General features: G+C 38.2%; 3 protein-coding genes across 7 annotated transcripts; all 3 read right to left on the reverse strand.

Moving 5' to 3' along the window:
* Window positions 1-358: 358 nt before the first annotated feature.
* slc25a1a (solute carrier family 25 member 1a) lies at window positions 359-5,838 on the reverse strand. Of its 2 annotated transcripts, XM_016673686.1 has the most exons (10): window positions 5,225-5,838; window positions 5,153-5,191; window positions 4,717-4,824; window positions 4,515-4,614; window positions 3,554-3,692; window positions 3,380-3,464; window positions 3,189-3,293; window positions 2,984-3,099; window positions 2,140-2,213; window positions 359-2,064 (listed from the first exon to the last, which is right to left on the reverse strand). In XM_016673686.1, exons 1-10 carry the CDS (start codon window positions 5,403-5,405, stop codon window positions 1,950-1,952), a joined length of 1,062 nt encoding a protein of 353 aa, XP_016529172.1. In that variant the 5' UTR covers window positions 5,406-5,838; the 3' UTR covers window positions 359-1,949. The 2 variants fall into 2 exon arrangements, with proteins under 2 accessions (XP_016529172.1, XP_007556207.1); XM_007556145.2 differs by having other exon boundaries at window positions 5,153-5,837.
* An 802-nt stretch (window positions 5,839-6,640) lies between these two features.
* On the reverse strand, window positions 6,641-11,336 carry LOC103142131 (F-box only protein 39). The gene is made up of 6 exons (XM_016673682.1): window positions 10,696-11,336; window positions 9,613-9,784; window positions 8,347-8,655; window positions 7,974-8,198; window positions 6,922-7,098; window positions 6,641-6,842 (listed from the first exon to the last, which is right to left on the reverse strand). Exons 1-6 carry the CDS (start codon window positions 11,109-11,111, stop codon window positions 6,720-6,722), a joined length of 1,422 nt encoding a protein of 473 aa, XP_016529168.1. The 5' UTR covers window positions 11,112-11,336; the 3' UTR covers window positions 6,641-6,719.
* Window positions 11,337-12,498: 1,162 nt separating this feature from the next.
* Window positions 12,499-22,004, reverse strand: LOC103140833 (uncharacterized). Of its 4 annotated transcripts, XM_016673690.1 has the most exons (7): window positions 21,795-22,004; window positions 16,539-16,611; window positions 14,456-14,582; window positions 14,194-14,356; window positions 13,758-13,834; window positions 13,000-13,230; window positions 12,499-12,925 (listed from the first exon to the last, which is right to left on the reverse strand). In XM_016673690.1, exons 2-7 carry the CDS (start codon window positions 16,580-16,582, stop codon window positions 12,875-12,877), a joined length of 693 nt encoding a protein of 230 aa, XP_016529176.1. In that variant the 5' UTR covers window positions 16,583-16,611; window positions 21,795-22,004; the 3' UTR covers window positions 12,499-12,874. The 4 variants fall into 4 exon arrangements, with proteins under 4 accessions (XP_016529176.1, XP_007556230.1, XP_007556220.1 ...); XM_007556168.2 differs by lacking the exon at window positions 16,539-16,611 and having other exon boundaries at window positions 14,456-14,579; window positions 21,795-22,003; XM_007556158.2 differs by lacking the exon at window positions 16,539-16,611 and having other exon boundaries at window positions 21,795-22,001.
* Between the last annotated feature and the right edge of the window lie 754 nt (window positions 22,005-22,758).

The following is a 22,758-nucleotide window of genomic DNA, read 5'->3' on the forward strand; positions in this document are numbered from 1 at the left end:
AACTCCCTTCCCCCTTAGCTCCTTTCCTAGAAAAGTTTAAATAGATGTCAACTTAAATCACTGTTTATTTAAAGCCCGTGTTTTTCCAACCTGTGAGCAGCTCTCCCTCCCACTGAGGACTCTTGTTGATTAATGCAGCTATATTCCAGGAGGACAGCAAATCTAAAATACACAGCTATCAATTTGTTTTGGTCCATCACATAAATCCCACTAAAGTACAGTGATGTTTGTTAGGTGTTTATATAAAGTTCAAGGCTAAACGTGTGAATATTTTTGATTTGCTATATTGATCATTTCAGTTTGCACAGTAAAATCTACTTCTGAAATGTTATGTTTAGTCTTATCACAGCCACACAGATTTGGTCTTCACAAGTTTATTATCGTCAAGAAAATCAAACTTGAGTCATTGAAATTTTCCAACAGCATTTATGTCGTGTGCGTCATGTTGTATTTTGGTATCTCCCATACAATAAAAAGCTTTAATTCTGCCCTACAGTGAGCAGAGTAAGTGCTTACACAGAAATTAAAGAGAATGTGCGCATTAAAATTGGCCATTTTATGAAAAACCAAAACAGCAAATGAACAAAACTGTGTAGTAAATGCCTTCTGTAAACAGAACAAATGGCAAGTGACAAAACACCCTTCTTTGTATTCCTGTGTAAAGTGTGAAACCTTGTAATTATTGGAACAAACAATATTTAAAAGGGGAATATTTTTTTTCTTGTGGAAAAATTCCACATTTCCAGATACCGTAATATGAAATATCATAAATTCACGATAAATTTCAGTCAAATATTCTTACATGGGAACGGTTTTAAATATGTAATCAGGAAAGAAGGAACAAAGGAAGAGGAAGTGGAGAAAGAAATGACAATAAGGAAGGGACGGTACAAGAAAGAAAGCAGGAAGGAAATAGTGAAGGAAGGACATAATGAAAAGGAAAGGACAAGATGGAGAATGAAGAGAAGATTAAAAAGACTGAAAGGATTTTGTTCAAGACTTAAGATCACCCAAATACTGATCAGTTGCGTTGAGACTTCTCACTTATGTCAAAAGTCTTTCAACAGATCAGTTCCTAGTTATATCTAACAACTAGGTGGCAACAAACCTCTTCCTTTTTTAAGATCCTAGTAACACTGAGTTAGCTATTATGTTAGTATACCAAAAGCCTGTCTGACAGATCAAACCAGGGTTAATAAAAAGAACCTTAATGTGGTAGATCTGATTAGAAGAAAAATAATATATATTAAAAAAAAAAACAGAATACAAAAATAGAAGGTGCTACAATGTTCATGAACCAAGACAGATGTACCAACATAAGCTCATATTTTCAGTTACAAACTCACTCACTTTCGAAACTTGTCTGTGTAGCCTCAGCAGGTCTGCGACTCGTTGGAGTCTAAAAATGTTCATGCAAAGAGGAACTGTGGTCAGCGCTGGGCATTGAGGTTCACCTTGAACTGTCACCTGGACGCTGCGAGCGTGACAGCACCGCAAGCAAAGCCAAGAGCCGCACAGACTGGTTACAGTGGTTCAGGAAGCTTGCTCAAGCCCATTCATAGCACAGTATGTGGTAAGTACTCAGTGAATCAAGACACTTTTTTGGTTTCAGAACAAAGTGTTCGTTTCATGTCGTTCGTAATACTCCTTTTATCGTATTTCCAACCTTTTATTATTCAATCCTTCATTGAATACTTATTCAAGTGAATAAGTACCTACTTCTTATTCACTTGACGAAAAAAACACTTTAGTCCTCATCGCTGGGTTTAGAGTGAGCCTACGTAACCGAATATGTTGCTTAACAGTGTGGACACCGGTCGAGATGACGCATCATCTGCTCAGGAGAATCCAGACGGCTAAACTGAACTGGAACAGAGGTGTTGTGTTGTGCGTAGCAAGAGGCACTGGTCCGTGCTTCCTCCCGGACCCCTTTTCACATTCATGCTGGTTTACTGCGTTTTCCACACGTTGTTGAGTAGTTTGACCACCTCTTCGTAAATGACAAAGACTATGGCCACATCAAGGCACACGCGGCCAAGTCTGGGAACCGTGCCTTTGTAGAACCTGCAGGATGCACAAGATTACAATTGGTTGCTAAAGGGGGAGGGAAATCTAAAGGAGTGGCGACATGGTACTCACGCCTGTGGTCCTTCGTGTTTCAAGATTTGGAAGGCACAATCCAATGTGTTTTTGTAGCGATAGGCCTCTAAACCCTAACATAGATACATAAATATGTAAAAAAAAACATGTTAAGATTTCCTAACAAGCAACAAACTTACAGTGACAACATTCTTTTTATCGCTCATTCTGGGTTTGATGAATGTGGATTTGAGAATAAAATATGCTTAGTTTCTAAGCTAGGTCTTTGTACAAAAGTCGATGTTAGTGCAGAAAAAAGAAAAAAAAAACTAAAGCTGTACCAGAGAATTATTAGCTAAAACAAATCCAAAAGCTTAGCAATGCTAGATGTCAAGACGATTCTATTTAATAAGTGCATTTAGTTTGCAGAAATGTGACACAGGCGAATCCAAGTTATGCTATTGCAGGAACTAAAATATTATGGCATGTTTAAGCTGGATGCTTGCCAGGTAGAAAAAAACAACAACCTTTTAGCTTCTGAAATTAAGTTAAAACTGAACTCAGGACCTCAAGAGAATGGAAGTTGTGCTGAAAACAACGTTACTTTTATCAATATAGAAGGTATGTGATGGTATACAATTTGCACAAAACATGAAATATATAAAAGGTGAAGACCAGCATGTAAAGAGATTTAAACAGTATGCAGTTGTTGGGTTTTGAAAAAATATATGTTTATGCACAATTATCCGTCTCTATTAAGATAACATTGAATAATTCAGACAGTGGCCACTGTGGGGTGCTACTTTTTGAGTACTTGATATAAAATTATACTCCTTTAAATCATAACCTTGGCCAGTATGCAATCAAATCTACACTAGTTTATATATATGCATTTGTTTCCTACCTGCATCCTGGTCTTGACGACATCTAGAGGCGTATTTCCAAAAACGCTGACCGCTCCTGCTGTGGCTCCAAACATCGCAGTGACGATTGGATGCATTTCTCGTCTAGGCTCGTCACCTTAGGGGCCAAAGCCAAAAAATTGACGAAAGTGACAACAACTTATTGATCTCTTATTTCTATCATCTGCTCAGGGAAAATCTTCTCACCGTTGTACCAGTTCCGCAAAGCGTTCATAACATAGAATCTGATGGCCTGATTAGTTCCTTGTTTAAGCACAGTTGGTGTCAAGCCTTGATACGTTCCCCTCACACCTACATGGGAAAAATACACAATACTACTACAGATGCAGTTTTGCTAATATACAAAATAAGCAGCTGCTCCAGTTTTGCTGACTCACCCTGTTCCCTGATGATCTCACTGACTCCGTGGAAGAAGCCTCTGTAGCGAGGCCTGAGGGAGCACTGGTCATGAATGAGCTTCACCTTTGTCAAATACAGACCATTTTATCCAGATGTTTCATCTCCGTGACGCATCATTAAACTTCCTGTAGAAAGTGAACGTTTCAACCAACCTTCAGCGTCTCCATGGGGCAGACGACCAGCACAGCCTCTGCTATCCCGGCTCCCAAACCACACAGGAGGCTCCGTTTGTTGTCGAGCCGGCCCGTGTGATCTCGCATCGGATTACTAAGCATTTCAAATGTGCCAAACCTGGAAGAATGGAGACATTTCAGCATTATAAAACAGGAACAGAAAGAAATTAGTACAGGAATGCTCCTTCTTTGCAGATTTTCTAGAAAGGGAAATACCAAAATATTTGGTAACACTTTATTTGAAGGAGTGTGCATAAGACTGACATGACACTGTCATAAACATGACATAACACCTGTCATGAACATAAAGGAGTCTTTATGAATGTTTGACAGTTGTCATGAAGTGTCATTCGGTAAATAATGACACTTTTAATGCAAAGTTGCTCTAAACGTTGCATTAAAAGTCCATTAAAAGTGCCACCTTTGCATTATTTTGTAAATTATGATAATTTACAAAATCACGGGTGCCAATTTAGGATGGCACACGTTCAAACCAGTCAGATTTAAATCAGGCAGTTTTGTTCATGCTCTACTTTTTTATGTGATTGGTTTGATATCATTAGTATTCTACTAAGGTAAGGGACGTGTGCTTAGATACATAAGTGGGAATTTTCTGACAAATAAAACTACTACTGTCAAGGTTCCAGCAGCACATTTTTCTTTTATTGTCAAAGGCTGTTACATTTAGTAGTTAAATGAAAAATAAAAGAACAAAACAAAAAAGAAGGCTTGTATGTGTGGTACACATCCAGTAAAGAAACATGATCTGGTTTCTGTCACTGGATCCGTTTCTCCTCGTTTAACATTTTCCACCCCGATAACCTCTAACGTGTGGAAAAAACAAAAATCTGAATTATTTTAGTAGCTGTTTTGCTTTTTTTTTTATTTTTTAAAGGCTCTATGATGTAAAAGCTGCTATGTACAGTGTGCTTGTCTTCACCTGACTGCTGATTTGGGTATTGACCCATAAAGCAGGGAGCTGAGACCTCGGTACAGCCCTCTGAGCCCGTGATCCTGCACAGTCAGCCTCACACAGTCACCTGTCCAAACCCAGAGCAGGACGGAGTGAGAGAGCGTCACAAGGCCAGCACAGAAACTCATCCCAGCCCACTGACTCATCCCATAATGCCCCAGTGACCTACCGATCCCTCTGTATCTCGGAGGGTTGGCTCGCTCATCCAGCTGCAGCTGGGTCTTCACATACTCTGTGGGGAAGGTGATGCAGATCTCTATTGCTCCTGCTATGCCACCTGAGAGAGAGATGCAGAACTGCTCCTGAATGTTCTGTTGCCTAAAGTAACTTTGTGAATAGAGAAGAAGTGATGGATCTGTAATGTAAACATTTATTGTAAGCATATTTTACATTTGTATGAGGGGCATAATGCAATGGGAATAGGGACGAGGCTACATGATGCAACTGCTGTAGCATCCTGCTTGGCATGGGGCTTTTTTGACCCAGTTCTGCGTGGATAGCTTTAAGGGCGACAGACTGGGATTATACTCTTCTCTCTGCAACACACAAAGAGCAAGTACTACTTTGAAATCTCCAGTCTGAGTTAAAAGAGCCAGAAAATCCACCTGCAAGTATAGCTTTTCCGGGATGAGTGATTTTCCTCCCTCCGATCGCAGCCGCCGCCAGGTTCCGCCTACCCTCGCACAACCTCCGGTGCTCTTTCAGCGACATCAACCCGGTGGCGGTGGCGGCGGAGGCAGCCAGCAGCAGCAGGGATGGGGGCCGCTGATGGAGAGCCGAGCTCAGGCCTCGTCTTCGGGCAGCGCAGCTCTCACAGGGCCCCTCGCAGACAGAGAAGGGCTTCGGCAGCGAGGACATTTCGACGGGTCGGGGATGACTCCACAAAACGTCGGCACAGGAGGGGGGTGGCGATGGTCCGGCGGAGACAATGTGGAGGATATAACAACAACACGGGAAGGCGGGGCACCGGCGTGGCGACGGCGGTCAGGTGATGGCGACGGGCGGCGATCTGCTCACCGTGTCTGATTATATGTACAGTCACGTGACTTTGTGAGGATTTTAACAGCCAATGACGTGAAGGATGCTGTTCCGTTAATGTCATGCACTGGGCAATACCAATGTTTTTCTTACTCCAGGCTTGTTCGAAATAAAAATATTGAGATTATTTTTGAATTAGCAAATGAGTACAAATTGACATGTTTACAACCGAGGCTTTATCTTTATTAGTTGAATACAAATCCACAACACTAAAAGCTTCCTTCCACTTCACAGGCATGTTCATATGTTTCATAAAATTCCTTGAAATGTTATTTGTGGTTACAACATGATAAACTGTGAAAAATACTTTCCCAATACTTTTCCAAGATATAATTGACAGAATAAATACATTTTGGCAGCGGTTTACAACATTAATAACTAGTAGCCAGGACTAAAAGTCATTTTGTGCTGTTTCCAGCTCCCTTCCCTGGCAGGAATCTTTGCAGCAGAACTGATTGTTCAGTGGTCTGATGTGATCAAGGTTAAGTTGCTCAACTTGGTAAAGTTTCAGAGGTTTTTGTGTGTGTGTGTGTGTTTGTGACCTTATACTCAGCAAATGAGGACACATTGACATGTCTGTTGTTGAAATGTGTCATTATCATTTAATATGGTGGGCAATTATTCATAACAGAAGACTAAAAATGTATTCAGCCATGAAGGAATTAGCAAAGCAATCAGTGGAGAGTGTGTAAGGATTATAAGGTGTCGTACTTAAGAGCTTAAAACTAATACAGCCTGTATTCATAATAGACCAAATCAAATGAAGAGGATTAAAAACACAAAGAAGGCTCACTCTCTTTCTAGTCTCGCGCGAATCCTCCGAACAAGAGTTTATTTCTATTGGCCCTTAATCTCTGTTACTTTAAATAGTGCTCCCCCCCATGCCGGAGCAAACACAGGCATAGCATTGCTGGCTCCCCCTTTACAGTGAAAGTAGGTCAGGGTTTCTATACACAACCCCAGCTCACCCAGTCTCCTGGAGAAAAACAAAAACACACCCCACATCACCCTGACAAGCTGTTTATCATTTGGGTGGTTAAATGAAGAAATAGATATCCTCTATGCTTCATTCACTTTATTTTTGCTTTTTAGGGAGCTTGTGCCTTGTTTGGTGTTAAGGCACACTTGAAGGTGTCATATGTAGGGGCAAATGACTGCCAGGAACTGTAGCTCAGGAGGGTAACAAAAGGGAGATAGTATTTCCATTAGCTGATCTTCCTGCTCCTCGATGTTCTCAACCATTGTGTAGATTCTCACCTGCAGTGCAAATGTACTATTATCTTTCTCTTCACTGAATCTCTGTAGCTTTACGGGGAATGTCTCCCTGTTTTCTTACTTTGATCTTGTTGAGCGACATCCTTTTAGTCATCCGGATGTGCAGGAGCCGACTCACAGTGGAGATTTCCAAGAAAGCCCAGACTCTCAAATCTACGAGGCACTCACACACATTAACCAACTCCAGCAGCTCATCATCGAGTGACTCGCTGCAGTTGCTCAGGTCCAGCGTTAGATTCTACAGACAAGAACATTTCTCTTTGCATTGTTGTGACTGAACACTTTCAAATGGTTTTATGCAGCTATCGTTCTTCCAATGTATTGGAATTTGTCCTCTTGTCTGTTTTTGCTTTTTTTTTTTTGTTACACCCAAATGTTTTAGATCGCGTACCAACTTTTAATATCTGACAACAATATAAGCAACTGCATTAAAGCAATGATTTTATGAGGAAGTAGAGCTATCCAGTAATTGTAATTATCCACATGCTTAAGTTTAATTCTGGACATACCCCCCAGGGATACTTACGGTCACACAGAATCAAGTAGTGACAGAACCTCAAAAAGCATCTCAAAAAGCAACACATGTTAAAGTTTGAACGGCTCTCTAGGTGTAAGTACATGGAAGTAGAATTTTAGAGTGTTATAAATTAATTTTAATGAGGCATTGTTTTAAAAAGCAGGACAATTATAACAGAACACATTTCCCTAACGTAGTGAAGATTTTTAAAGTTGAATGGTTGAAAAAGTAAACATATTTATAGGAAAAGTGGCTTAAGTAAAAAAAAAAAGTCTTATGTTTGTTGAAACTCATGTTATAAGCAATATTTGAATTTGTCATAAGCTTTTACTTGAGCCAAACAATAATCACATACTGCCTATAAGCCAAAGGTTGTCAGTAATTGTCTGGATGGCAACATTTCTGCCACTGTCATTTTGATGATCAGAAACTGCAGTGCTTGGGAATCACTTAGCCAAACAGTAACATCATTATACAAATATGCACATTTAACAGCAAGCCTGTGCCCTCTGCAGATTCTGGCTGAAAATTTTGTTGGGGGAAAAAAAAAAAGAAAATTTATGCTTCATGTGATGCAATTTTCTCAGGACTCTGACCTGCAGGCTGTGTCTGTACCAGGGTAGAATGGTTTGGAGCAGAGGCTTGGCGCTGCAGTTCTCATCTATTGAATAAAATGCAGTCATGTTGTACTCCACGAGTGGAATCTCAGGCAGCAGGATCCTCACCAGCTCATGTGTGTCAACGATTTGTTCGAGTGTGAGTCTGACTTTTAGATCTGGGCTGCTGGACACCAAAGTGGCCCATGAGTAACCATACACCACCTTGAAAGAGATTATTTAGCACTTGCAGTTTCATCATCTTTTATAGTTTCTCGGTAAAACATGGATAGGGCAGTGTCTTTGGACTGACCTAGTTCACATAGGAAACAATCTATGACACATTTAGTGTTTTTTTTTTTTTCCTGCTTACCTGTTGATGTGGCTCGTTCTGAGTGCAGTACAGTGAAAAGCTTTCCAGGAAGTTACCATCTCTGCCATAGTTGACCCTTCTTGCTCTGATACTTTCACTGAGAGCCAGCAGCAGTTCATCTGACAACCAGGAGTAGCTAAGAGCCAGGTGGGTGAGGCCTTGCAGCTTTTGTAGCGTTTGAGGTATACTGCGATTAAGCTGATTGGGCACAGTGGCAGAAAAGAAACCCCTTAGATCCAAAGAAGAGAGGCTGCAGAAGGGAGAGAGGTTTCTTTGATTCTGTACTATTGCAGAAAGCAGCTCCAGACCCTGTGGGTTAAAAGAATTGGGAAATAAACCAGATTCAGGTGAAACTATTAAACTAGTTGTTATGGCTGAACACAAGTTTAGTGGTGTTTGTTTGTCATTAAATTTTGCCTGTGAATTAAGGTCACCCTTAAGGTATTGCTCTATTATTTGCTTGGGTGAGTGACTTCAGTCAACCCGATGTGCTTAAAGGTTTTATTTATATAGCACATTTTCAGTAACAAGGCGATACAAAATGCGGTAACACTTTATTTGAAGGGGGGTGAATAAGACTGACATGACACTGTCATAAACACCTGTCATGAAGATGAGTAAGCCTTCATGAATATTTATGACTGTTGTCATAAAGCATCATTCGGTAAATTATGACAGTTTTAATACAAAGTTGACATTATTCAAAATCTCTTTGTTATGACAACTTGACATTAACCAAGAAATCATTACTGATATAAATTTGTTATAAAAGTATTACTGATTGCACTTTAAAAATTAGGTAACTTTATGTTATTAAAGGTAAAGTTTAAACAGTAATGATTTCTTGGTTAATGTCAAGTTGTCATAACTAAGACATTTTGAATAATGTCAACTTTGTATTAAAAGTGTCATAATTTACCGAATGACGCTTTATGACAACAGTCATAAATATTTATGAAGGCTTATTGATGTTCATGACAGGTGTTATGTCATGTTTATGAAAGCGTCATTACAGTCTTATTCCCCTTCAAATAAAGTGTTACCCAAAATGCTTATGACCATGTATGTAGACATATTAACCTCAGTAGAAGTTAATATGTCAGTATTTCGTTGAAAAAGTCAAAGAACATATTCTTTTTTCCCCATCTCCTATAAAAACATTGGTAGCTTTACAGTACAAGTGAATGTTCCAATTCACTTTTCGTTTTTGCAAAATGCTTCTCGTCAAGTATTTACCTTATTTGTTTTTTGTTTTTTTTACATTACCTGCTGGGTCTCTGTTCTTATCCTGATCAGGCAAATGTTTTTAAGTCTTGAGGGACCTTCTAAGAGGAAATAAATGAGTTTGTTGACTAAAGTATTTCTGAGCCCCTGACCCCAAGAGGAGCGGTCCAGCTCCAGCCTTACAATAGAGAGGGACTTTAATGGGGCTCGAACTCTGTGAAGAAAAAATTATGTTCAATCTTATAAATAAAAATATCTTTGGAGTCTGATTTCAGATTGCAGATTTACACTTAAAGTTGCACTGTGTAACTTTTATATATATATATATATATATATATATATATATATATATATATATATATATATATATATATATATATATGTATTTTACATATTTCTTAATATGTGTCTGTTTTACTGTCACTAAAGCGAGACAGCATATTATGACACATGAGAAAAAAATTGAGCTCCTCTGCCTTCTGCCTATGATCCTGCTGTCATCTGCACAGATACTCTTCAGAAACAACCAATAAGAGAAAGGAGGAGGGTCTTTGCACTTGTAATCACACTTATGCACTGCTCACACCTTCCCCCTTCCTCTCTGCTATGCTACAGCTAGTTCACTGGTGGTGAACTAGCTGTAGTTCACTAGCAGTGAACTACAGCTAACTTTACCATGGCCATCGGTGGCCATGGTAAAGTTAGTTACCATGGCCACCGATGATGGTGGATAAACAGTTTTCCTGGAATGGCAAGTTCCAGGAAAACTGGAATTTACCAGTTTTCCTGGTAATTTCCAGAAAAACTGGTAACTGGAAAGGTTCTCCACCATTAGGACATTGAGCAGCACATACACAAGATTGATTGACAATGCTGAGACACTCCCTCTGGCTCTGATTGGTTGTTTTTGGTTGGGAGTGGTGCATTTCTTCAGATACCAATAGCAGCTCAAGGAAGAGGTGAAGGAAACCAATCATTCCATGATTTAACATGAGACCCATTGTCTCATGTTACACTATCACAACATGGCAACTCTTTTAGTAAATATGTAAAAAAAAACAACAACATCAAAACATATTTTTGTAAATGTTACATACTGCAGCCTTAAGATGCAAATTGTTTTACCTGACCAATGTATTCAACAGCCCACAGATGGTGTTATGCAGACGCTGGGCCAACACAACAGATCTTGGAGGACACACGGTCACCTCCAAGCTTTCCAAGAAGACTCCCAGATTGTCAGCATAGCTCACTGTCGATAAATGTTCGGACTGCTTGTATTTAGAGAGACGGCCACTGAGGTGAAAGGAGCGGCAGCGCCAGAGACAGGGCAGACGCATGATTTTGTGCCAGTGATGACAGACCAGAGATGCCCTGCTGCGATCACCATCAGAGAGATATTTGAAGATGTGTAGCAAGCAGACATCAGGAAGCATCTCCCACTCACCTATCTCCTCAGTGTCTAAATACATGGTCTCTTCCCTCCAGTCGTCAGAGGAAGTACAATCATCCTCCGATAGTCTGTCTTCGTACTCCTCCATGTTTTATCTGGATTTCAAGATTTAAAACAGCCTGTTGTGTCACAGTAGCAGCTAGTAGATAAAGGTTCATGTGCTAATCCAGCTGATGATAATCATTAAAGATTAAATCCTGACACTCAGGAACTGTGAGATAAAACCTGAATAAGCCCCAACTGACAGAACATGCAACTTAGTGAAGTACTGTCTGTAGAACCCTCTGGTTCCGCTACATCACAAGGACCCAGTTCTAATATCAGTTCCACATTCAATTGTATTAATTCAAACAGTTGGACTAATGCAACTTCATTCTAAAACATGCTTTATACAAGGTTCAGTTGGTTGCTTGGTTTCACTGGAAGGTTGTCATAACAACTACACCCAGATTTTGGGCCTGATCATAGTTTCTGACTGTAAGAACTGAAACTGCAAGCTGACTCAAACGTTCCTCTTTAGATTCAAAGATGATTACTTCAGTTTAGTCTCTGTTCACCTGGAAAAAGTTATGGAAGTTCTCGGATGGGTTCAGAGTCACCTGGTGACATCGTTATGTAGAGCTGTGTATCACCTGCGTACCCATGGTAACTAATCTTATTTCTTGTTATAACCTCAGCTAGCAGGACCATGAAACTATCAAATAGGAGGGGTTCCAGGATTGAACCTTCGTGTGATTTCTGCCCATTCCAATGAGATGATATCTACTTTCTTTTAGTAAGATTTGAACCAATGAGTACTGGACCAGAGTCCGACCCAGCTCGACAGTAAATATGTCAAGGTTAACAGTGTTGAATCCTTCGCTGAGGTCTAACAGTACTAACACTGTGGATTTACCACAATATCATGTGGATATCATCGAATACTTTAACGCAGGTAGTCTCAGTACTGTGGTTAGCATGGAAACTGGACTGAAAGACGTAGAAGCTGTTGGTCATTGTTAAAAACCTGTTTAACTGTGTTAATTCGGGTTCTTCAAAAATGTAGTTGATGAATGGAAGGTTTTGGCCTGTTGTTGATCATGGTGACTCTCCATTCTTTCTTGTGCTCCGTTCCTTTCATGACCTGACACCTGTGTGTTATTTCTGTGATTACTAGTCATCTTCTCTCATTTCCTCTGTTCAGGTCTTCTGCTGGAGTGGTTTCGGGTTGACTGCTTTCACCTGGTTCTGATTTTATTAATGACCTTTCCCGTAGCTTATCGTTTCCTTGTTGTCAGATCCTCCCATTCCCTGCTTTATCTGTGACAGGCCTCTTGTTGCTCAGGCTGTTGTCTTCACATACCTTCTCCAATTTCTTTTGTGTCTCTGTTAACTCCTTTAAGTTTTTTCTCAAATAATTTCACCATAAATATGAGACTGCTGTTCTCCAGTCTACACCTGGGACTCATTCCAACAGAACAAAAGGTGGAAAAAAGTAAGTATTTAAATATTTTTATACATTTATTAATTCATTTTTATTTCTTTAAATGCAGCTCTCACTTCCTTATGTAAGATAAAGCCAAAAGCAAAAAAGCTGACTTTTTTTTGAAATATTATAAGGAAAGTAAAAAATTGGGATGTACCAATAAATGATGAATAAAAAAATATGTAAATAATTTATAACAGATGTTAGTAGAGACTAGAACAAAATCAAAGTGTTACATGTAATGAACATGTCACTCTAAACAGTTTATCTGCTCTGGAGTAAATTGCACAAAACGAACAAAGATTTTCCTGAATAATTTGCCCAAAAGATTAATGTAGAAATATATCTCTAAAATATGTACAAGTTCCATCTTTCTTTTACAGTGATTAGTTTTCTTTCTTCGAGCTCCTCAGCCCATCAAACAGAAGACATTTTGCCTGTGAATAGAGAGGTAGTTCAGTGAATTTAGAGCAGATGTTGTTTGTGTCTCCATGCTAGCATTCGTGCCAACCTCATGCCAGCGCAGTGTGTCGGGGGGCAAGCCCAGGTGGCAGTGCGGACAGGTGTCTGTCTGTTCGGCCAGCTCCTGGTTTCGTGGTCCCCAACAAGGCCCCTCGCTGCCCCATAGGGGGCGACATGTAGAGTGGGAAGAACAGGCTACGCCAAAGTGAGGTCTCGGATCTGTCTGGTAGTTCACTTTCTGGCCACTAGAGGGCAGATGTGATTCAGGATCAGAGTCTTCCTGAAACACAAGGAACAGAGACCTACAGAATATAGTAAGAAGTGTTCAAAACAAAGCTCTGCTTTACTGATTTAAAGCTTAATTGTTACATTTTTAAAAAATAATAATAATTCTTTTGCTTACATTTAAGGAAGCAAAATTAGATTTGTTTTTAGAGTAACTTAGTGAATGTTTTGAGTTATTTACTTGACCTTAACCTAAATGATGAGTTCTTTATAGACAAATAACTACTGAGGGTTAAATGTAATCTTTACATGTAGTTACAGTTGGATCAATGGTTAAGTGTTTACAATGTTCTTGTTCAAATGTTGCTGTCTACTTATTTTTCTTACAAGTAACAAAATGAATCTCATATAATTCTTGAATAGATTCACTTTACAGCTCTTGATTTTTTGAGCATCAATTTTTGTAAATTTTCTGCCATCAATTTATAATTCGAATGTTTAAGTAAATGAAAGCTTTCCAATATATTTTTCAGATAATCTGTTTGCTACACAACAAAATTTATGTTGTGTCAGAAATATTACCTCCTGTTTTGTGATGTTGGGATGAGACTCAGAGTCAAGAGACCTTAGACAATACCAGCATGGCTCAGATGGGGAATCTGTAAAGACACAAATTATTCAATGCATTAGACCATTATTCAGTACAACAAATGTTTCTGAAAGGTAAAAAGTCAAACATAAAAGCAAAGAAAGATCTTATTTTGCAAAAAAAAAAAAAAATCCACCAGACATTGCCACCCACCCGACCACGGATGGATCTTCTCACCCATTCCAAACAAAAAATAAGTATTTTGTTAAAAATGTATTTATTAGACAAATAAAGCAGAGGATTGGAGTATTTCTGGAGATGAGATGATAGTGTTTGATCTTTAGAGAGCTCAAACAGAGAATCTATTGAGTCAATTTCCCCACAGGAATGAGGAAACATAATACAAGTTTGTGTGTATGTGTATCTTACTCTGTGTGGTGGAGGGATGAGATGACGCAGAGAGGGGACTCGTGTCCTCTCCTGTTGACAGGCGGGTCTCTGGGAGGTAGTCCTCATCGCCTTGTGTGACCGTAGCTACCACAGTCTCTTCTGCAAATGTCTCTGCATGGCCAATGCATTGATCCTCTAAAATCTATGACCGTCAGCCACACAGACCAAACAACACCAAAACAAAAGTACAAGTTGGAATTAATTTTCCTGTTTTCCTTTCTGTTGCCCATGTGCTCTTTACCTCTTCATCCCAGACTCCGCTGTTAGTCCTGGTGGGGTCCTCTGGTGTCTGGACACTTCTGGACTCAATGATTTCTTCACCAGATTTTTCCGTCAGTATTTCTGCCTGGACAAACGTTGCCCCACTGCTTTCTCGGGGAAAAGGAGTAGAATTAAAAAAAACAAAAAAAAACCATGCCCTCCTAACTGATCTACAAGAGGGTTATCAGCCGTTCAATCATCTGCACCAGCTCAGCCTCTACTGTTACTCTGAAGGCGAGAGCTTGATTAGTCTTAAACATTCATCCACTCCTTGCCTTACCTTTCTTCCTCCATCCCCACTCATGTGTCTCCCTCCCACGGTGCCCGATGTGCTATTTCCTGCTAATCCCAACCCTCTTTGGCTTTTTCTTTCCCTAGTCTTGCTCTGCCTGCCAGCCTCTCTGCTCTCTTCCCTTCCTCTCGGTGTCTGAAACGGAAGCTCCACACTCTCAATATTTCATGTGTCTGAATAGCTCACAAGCAGGTCTCTGTAAAGAGTAATCAGATGAGGGCTCCAGTGTCTGTGCGGTGGAGTCCGGCTTGGCATGAGCAAGACTTTCAGAAGCCAGAAACTTTCTCACTGCTTTCACAAAGGTGTAGAAGAGCCTCAAGACCCTTCTTTTTTATGATTTTATTGTTTGTGCGACTACAGGCAGTGCATTTTTTAATTATGCAAAGTGCTAAGCTGTTGTCACAACTTGTGTGTCCATTTGAAAAATTATGGCATTGCAATGTTCTTGGAAAAATCTGTGAATATATAATATTTAGAGGAAGCATGCCCATTCTTTGGCTGAAAGTTTAGTTCCCTGTTAAATTACTTTAAGTTTAAGAAAATGTTGGTAGATTTTTAAACACATCACAGATTTGTAAATAGGTGATAAAGTGGTCTTGCAAACTTACTATCTGTTACAATTTGAGTTGTATACAGTGAGTCATTGCTGCATTTAGCACTTTATGGTCTACATGATTTTTCCCCCTAGTTTTAATCCCACTTTGCCATTGTGAGCCTTAATTTTCCACCACAAAATATGGAGAATGCAATGAAAAATACACGTTTACGAGACATTCCTGTTTTGGCGGGGTAGAAGGGAGGTCAGGGGACCTGTGCTGATGGCACCAAAAAGCTATCAAATGAGGCTTAGAAAAATAGATTGATCTATTGTTTTTCTCAGTAAACACTCTAAGTTGGTCATGGCTTGAAATGAAGGATGAAAAAAAAATTCTATTGAATGTTAACAAGTTTTGCCCACCATATTTCAAAATGTTGTTTGGGACAGATGCTACTTACTACCACACACAACTGGAGGTTTCCGAAAACTCAGAATTGGAAAGATTTTCAGATATTAAACCATCAATAAATGTAAACATCTTATTTCAACTTCCACATTCACAGAAGAAAAAAACTGAAATTTTCCATAACTACCATCTTGTTCACAGCACCTCTTTGACTGCAGAGACACATCCCGCCAGCAGATGGGGAAAGAGTATTTTATATGTGCTATTTAAAATGTAGGTGTGTAAACATGAACAAAAAGAATTAATATCCCCTCTGGGATTTTGTTGTATTCTTTATGCGTACTCATTTCTTCTTTTTTTTTTCTGTTTAATCACTTCAAGCACATGATTATACACATCACGTCCTGTTATTACCAGTTTTGCAGCGTGTTCATGTGTGTATCGTCATTCTTGCAACTTGTCATAATCACTCTTCATTAAAAAGGTTTTAATTAATAGCGCGTGGCATTTTATGATGCAAATTTTAGCCATCATTAACATTTTCACCATCAACAGTTCAAATCATGAGTTGGTATGAAGGAGTTCCTTGGAGGACTGTAGAATCTGTTTCTTTTTAAATGTCTGTCTGTAGCTCACCAACATTTGTGCATCTGTACGTGTCTTCCTGTAAATGCGCGGCAGGTAATTTAAGTGTTTTTTTGTGTGTGACTGTGTGTGTGCGTGTGTGTGTGTGTGTGTATGTATGTGTGCATGTGTTGTTTTTTGTTTTTTTTTGTTGTTTTTTTGTAGGAGGAGGGAGACGAGGAACATAAGTGGAGATGACTCACCGGTCTTTTGTGACAGTGGTGCAGAGAGAGCGTTTTTCACCCATTTTTTTTTCTCTCTCTTGGGGTTTGCATACTAAACAAGAAATGGAGAAAGGATAGAAGGAAAGCCGGGTAAGACTGGGCGTTAGGTAGCATTAGGGATAAAAGAAGAGAGGTGGAGGGAGCATGGATAATTGTAAGAAAAAGGATGATATAGATCGGGGTAAGTAAGGCAGGGAAAAGATGAAAGAGGTGAGCAAAAAGATAAGTGTGGTGGTGGTGGTTATGGAGGAGCTGCGGGGAGGTGTAGATCATAAACAAGGAGAGTGTTGCAGTGGGAGAGAATCGAGATCCTGGCAGTTCTGCCACCAGTGTCCTAATGGCTGCTGAAAGCATGTTTGATGGAGTGTGTCATGTTCAACAAAGTTGGTGTTAAAAAAAGGAAACATGGAAAGCAATGAGGTGATATTCATGCTTAATAAATGAAAAGTTAACATATTCTAAGCAATATGAACAGTTTTCATCTTTACATCAGCATGACAAAAAGCACAGCGGCTTGCAAAGACACCACTTGACCTTTCCACATCTTATCAAGTTAACTTTGAACATATTTACTGGGATTTGAAGTAGTGGAACAACAGGAAGTAACATAATTTAAAGGAAAGTGACACATTGTTTTCAAAGTTGTTGTTTTTTTTCTTAGCAAACACAATCATCTGAAAATTGTTGAAATCATATGCATTCAATTCAATCACCTTTAATCAGGTACCCATAAGCAAAAAAATCAGCTTAGAACATTTAATTGTCACCAAGTTAGTACTCGGCCTGTGTTTAATCTCAGTAAAAATGTCAGAATTTCAAATGTTTGCTTCACAATAGTGAAAAGACGATATTTTAAATTGTTCTTCTTCTGATGCTAGTCTATTACAAAACAATGCCAATAAAATACACTGAGGTTTCTGGTTGTAATGTGACAAAATGTGGGGAAAAAAATTATGGATTTTTGAAAGACATTTTATTTTCCAATACAGCACTTACAAAATGTAATTCAACAATTCCTTTCTGCAACTTTTCCTTTTTGTATGAGGCTGCATGTAGTATTACAATCTCAATGCCTCATTTATTTAAATGAGACTATTTGGAGGCTGAATCAAAAAACATTATCATTAAACAGGACTTCAGGATTTAGGTTGGAATTGTTAAATTAATATTTTGGCTGAAAATGCTCTACATCCAATATCATTTTCTTCCTTTTGCCCATTTATTCCATTTATTCGAGTTTGAGGTCTATAACTAATATACGCTATTATTTAACACCTCACTATTACATTACATAGCAACTCAATACTGCTGCTGAAGTTTCCCTGCTGAGGTAACCCAACACTGTTGATCTGCTATAAAACAAATGAAAAATAAATGAGCTGAAGTAGTTTTAGCAGTAATAAAAAGTCATAGATGTTTTTCTATTATAATTATTGATCTAAGCAGTTTGGCATGGATTCACTGTCCATTCAAACGAGAAAACTAACATAAACATTTGTCTACACCACTGGAAATGATAGAGAAAGGGATGAGAGACTTTTTCTACAAGACAAAAGTCATTTTAAAACACATTTGGAGAGACACCTTTTACTCCCAGAGCCTGAAGGCAGAAGAAGTGTGCTGGAATGAGAAAACAGTCACAAGTGTCTAGCAATAAAGTTGTCAAAACAACTATGCATCATGAGTGGTGGCACTTCTGCCTGAAAGATGTCTCTCTAAGAGCTGAAATGGCCTGAATGTTAGTCGTTAAACAGCAAGTGATGACGATGCGTCACTAGATACTGTTTGCTTTATATCCCACATCTCAAAAGGCAGTTGAATCGCACTCAGGATTGGAAATTGATCAAGAAATACAAATGTTATTCACATAAGAAGCTGAAAAACATGACTTAAAAGAGCTACGGTATACAAGGCTTGCACCCGTTTGGCTCTCCTTCACTCGCCTTAAAATGTGCCATGTCTGTGCTGTTCTTTTTCCATATTTGGATCCATATGGGAAAAGACAGAATATGTATAAAGGGAAATTCTTTCTTTTTTTTCTCTCTCTCTCTCTCTAAAGTTTTTATTCTTTGATTTTATTTTGGTTTGTATTTACAGTATTTTCTGTGATATTTATTGTACTTCTGTTTTCATTCACAGTTAGCCAACTTCACCAAGCCCATGCCACAGATACAATTGATGGATTTTAGTACCTACGGTGAGTAAAGTACTAAAGTCTGGGCCAAGCAAAATAAAAAGAAAGAAGTACGACCGCAATAATTTAAAGCAGGGATTTTCATGTGTTGGATCTGACGATGCTCCACTGCCACAGCCGTATGCTCTGTTGCAAGTTGTGTTGTGTGAAGACAATAGTAGCTTTTTGTTTCATATTTTTCATGCTTTGACAAAGTTGGAGCCTTTTGCAAACAAAATGTGTCACTTTGACCAATCTGTGCCACTGTTTTAGGCCTTTGTGTTAACTGTTTTGAAAATGTGGAGTTTTGAGTTGAGAGCTGCATAAGATATCAAGAAGAACTGTAGAGACTGGGGGCCATTTGGATTCAACAAAAAAAATTATAACAATTTGTTTGCCAATTATATCCTCCATGATTTTCTCAACAATTTAGATTTATTTTTGCCAATGGATGCATGGATGGTTCGTCTAAGGAGTCTTTTTAAAACTTTGAGTTCATGCTGCAAGTCCTATTCTGTGCATCATAATGTCCTATATGCCACAATTATGTTACTAAATAACACACAATTAAAATTAATATTTTTATCCAGAGATAAATTAATCTCTGTCATGTGTAAGGTTATGTTACAACCTGATACTAATCCTTCACGGTTCTCCCTGTGGGCGTGCTATAATTAAAATGCAATTTGAGTATTCCAACAGACTCCAACTCTCCCAGGCACAAAACCTGGTATACATCCAGCTCCTGGCTCAGCTGAGCCCGACAGCACAGCAATTTATCAGTAATGGCCCCAAGAAGCTCATGCGTTTACAGAAAGAGAAATGAGAGGGAAAATGTCAGCCATTAGCTACATGAATATTGAATACCCTTCAAATCAACATCAAATTATGATAATTGATTTTTCAACGCGCATGATTTTGTATTAACCTTCTATTTTAACATGGTGTCAAAACACATCTTTTTATTTGTAAATTTAAGGTGTAAAGCCCACATCAGATTTTAGTAACATGGTGCAGATGTTTAAACAGTGAATGCCATTACGATACCGCAGCATTAAAAGGACCAAATTATTGCTATAAAAATGGATCCTATTAGGTTGCATGGCAACTAACAGCATCCTGTTTGTCTCGTTTTTGCTCAGCAAATGGTGTAGTTTTATGGGAGTTTTTTATGGATTCCCTTCCTCTGTGTTACTACTCGGTGATAGTGTTGGTTTCCAAGTATAGGTGCTATATAATATTCTTTTGACAAGCATTTTCTTTAAATAGATTAATTTTCCATGAATATGGTAATAGCTAATTAAAAAAAATCAGCTTTTGTAAGTGTCCATTTCACCCTTTGTGGTTGATTACAAATTTTCTTCTTGTTTCTTTACATAAATCCAGCCTGTGGGACATTGAGCTAATTTAGCAAAGGGTGACTTTGCCTTGTCATAATTGTGTTAGCTGTGTTAAAGCCCCCACATGCTCAGGACTCCTCACACTGTCTGTCACAGTCAAGCGTACTGTTTGCTTATTTCTCATGTCAAATTCCTTCATTTCCCACAATCTGAAAAGACGCTAAAGAGTTTGATGAGCTTGTTGGGGCCGCAGCCTACATCTTCTTCTGTATACCTCTTAGTGCAGAACAGAGTGGAAGTTTTGCTACTGCTCGTCTTTGAGACTGGTTGCACAAACTCTCAACCTTATCACCTTATCAGTGTCAGCCCAGGCCGACCTGTGGTCCAGGCTGTATAGGGCGCCACAGTCCTGGGGGCACCATAAAGAGGCCAGAAAAAAAATAACCTAAACTTTTCTTTTTAAAAATTATAGAATAGGTAATGATATTACTTTGCAATATTAAAGATTCTGCTTTAATGCAACTACATGGAAAAAAAAAACATTAAATAGATCTAATAATAGTTATGACTTGATTTGTGTGAACGAGTGTCAAACAGGCACTTTTAATAGTTTGTAATATGGTGATTTCTGCTTGGCTACCACATCTAAAACACTGAAGTTTGGATTACTCGAATGACATTTGTGTCAATTGTTTTGCAAAAAAGAAGGGAAATGGTATCAATCCAATGAGAAAAAGATAACACATTTGCAAGAAGCTTCTGCTGAGACAGCGATGATAAAAACTGAGTTTCTTAAGCCGCTAAAAGCTGACAGTTGTGTGAATCTGGGTTGGTGTTTTCCTCCGTGATTGTTAGGTTTTCCTACTTGTAGGACAGTTCTAATTTTAAAGTCTCAACAATCAAAGGTCTGTTTTTTTTCGTCATTAGGTTGGAAACTTTTTTTTTTTTTTACATTATTTTCCACAGATATCAATATCCCATAGAAGAAGATATATCCACAATCTTTTTGCAAAAGATGTATGTTTTTTCTTTATTTTGGAACCTGAAAATAAAATGATGGTTCTTTAAAATAACAACAAAATTCCTACAATTCATATATATTGAAAACAATATTCTTTTTCAAACAATCATGTACCATTTGTCTACAAGATTTCAAAACACAGCTGGACTAAGGAAAAAAATAGCTCTTTGTATTGTAGAGGTTGCAGAGTTCTGCTATAAATGTTTTCCGATAATGATAATAGACTGCTGAGTTATTATCATTAAATTTAAGCTATCCTCTTTCATTGTCCAAGAAATTTGTATTTTTGTTTCTCACTAAGACTTAAAAGAAACCTTCAGTTGCAAACAGACTGATGGACACTAACAATACTTTTTTATTTTTTCATATAATTCCCATTAGTTTTCTAATATAATTCTGGTTTAAGCAAAACATTATTTGAGATGAGTTGTTTAAAACCTTTCAGCATCTGAGTATTAAAATATTAAATTCATCATTTGTGGGTAGGATATTTCAACAATGGAACAACCAATCCATACAGAGTTTGTCAATATTTGTCATTAGATAAAAAAATATATATAAATAAAACACAAACTAAAACAACTCGGTTGAAACTTGTAACATGTTTGTACATTCAGAACAGCTGGTGTAAATATTTACAGCTAGCAAATGATATCAGAGCATTAAATCAAAAGGAAGCATATGAAGAATAGCTGTCTCACCCCTGCTGCAGACAGATGTCGGCCATGTATCAACAAGCAGATGTTTTCTTGCTGAGAGCAGAAGAAAATAGATTGCTACTCAACACTCTATTTTGTTTGTGTTTTCGCAGTGCGACAGTGATTTAGTCAAAGTGCAGTTCCGTGCACAGTTTGATGGAGTTATGGCTACAACTACAAGCCTAAGGCTTAGTGGCGCCCTCTAGAGGTCGGAGGGCCCCCAGGTAATCATGTTCAGTTCATACACAGAGTTATATTCTTTAATCAAGACATAAACTAATCTAAATTAGTTCAGAGGTAATTTGGCTTTAAGCTTTAACCTTGAGCTTTAAGCATATATATTCATACTGACTGTGATATTACCATATATTATTCTATAGGTAATTTCATATTTTATTCTTTACATAATTTGGTGTTGCTGTGTCCTATACAAATACATTTGAATAAGTTGAAAACTAATAAACCTGGTTTCTATATCATTGCCTCTTTGGTGCTATTCTTGTTTTTACTGTTGTACCTTTTAGTGGTTTAATAGTGTTCATCATTCCTTCATCTTTTACTTAATAGTAAGTTTAGTGTTATATTAGCTTAGAGAAATATTAATAAGGTTGAATTAGTTTTTGTTTATAAACGTACATATTGGAGATAAGTTGTTTGTGTTTATTCTGTACATGTGTGGTGTCTTGCTTTCCAAAGAAATGCCAGTGATGGACTTCTACCTTTATCTACTGTTTCTTTAATAGCTAAGCCTTATATATTTATACATAATACCTTAAACTGAACTGTTTGGCTGTTATTTTCCTGATGATCAGGTGGTGCTCCAACTTGGTCATTTTTATCTAAATTAGAAGTTTTGTTAGTAATTTCCATAATTTATAATGCCATAAATGTTTGCATTAATTGACAAACCAGACCCTGTTTGATTTGCAATGTGTTTATTGCACAACACATAGCAAAGAATAAGCCT

The sequence above is a fragment of the Poecilia formosa genome, unplaced genomic scaffold (genome assembly GCF_000485575.1).
Source record: "Poecilia formosa unplaced genomic scaffold, Poecilia_formosa-5.1.2 Scaffold3, whole genome shotgun sequence".
Lineage (NCBI taxonomy): Eukaryota > Metazoa > Chordata > Actinopteri > Cyprinodontiformes > Poeciliidae > Poecilia > Poecilia formosa.

Excerpts from the sequence above, each read along its gene's own strand:
- slc25a1a (XM_007556145.2), bottom strand. The coding sequence starts at position 5,405 with ATGTCCTCGCTGCCGAAGCCCTTCTCTGTCTGCGAGGGGCCCTGTGAG. Across the intron at positions 3,693-4,514 it reads ATACCCAAATCAGCAGTCAG|GTTTGGCACATTTGAAATGC; the intron begins GTGAAGACAAGC and ends CCATTCTTCCAG. Across the intron at positions 3,465-3,553 it reads GCCCCATGGAGACGCTGAAG|GTGAAGCTCATTCATGACCA; the intron begins GTTGGTTGAAAC and ends TATTTGACAAAG.
- LOC103142131 (XM_016673682.1), bottom strand. The coding sequence starts at position 11,111 with ATGGAGGAGTACGAAGACAGACTATCGGAGGATGATTGTACTTCCTCT. Across the intron at positions 9,785-10,695 it reads CTGTTGAATACATTGGTCAG|AGTTCGAGCCCCATTAAAGT; the intron begins GTAAAACAATTT and ends TTTTCTTCACAG. Across the intron at positions 8,656-9,612 it reads TAAGAACAGAGACCCAGCAG|GGTCTGGAGCTGCTTTCTGC; the intron begins GTAATGTAAAAA and ends TTTAACCCACAG.
- LOC103140833 (XM_016673690.1), bottom strand. The coding sequence starts at position 16,582 with ATGGGTGAAAAACGCTCTCTCTGCACCACTGTCACAAAAGACCG. Across the intron at positions 14,583-16,538 it reads ACCACTGTCACAAAAGACCG|CAGTGGGGCAACGTTTGTCC; the intron begins GTGAGTCATCTC and ends TCCCCGAGAAAG. Across the intron at positions 14,357-14,455 it reads GCGGAGTCTGGGATGAAGAG|ATTTTAGAGGATCAATGCAT; the intron begins GTAAAGAGCACA and ends TGACGGTCATAG.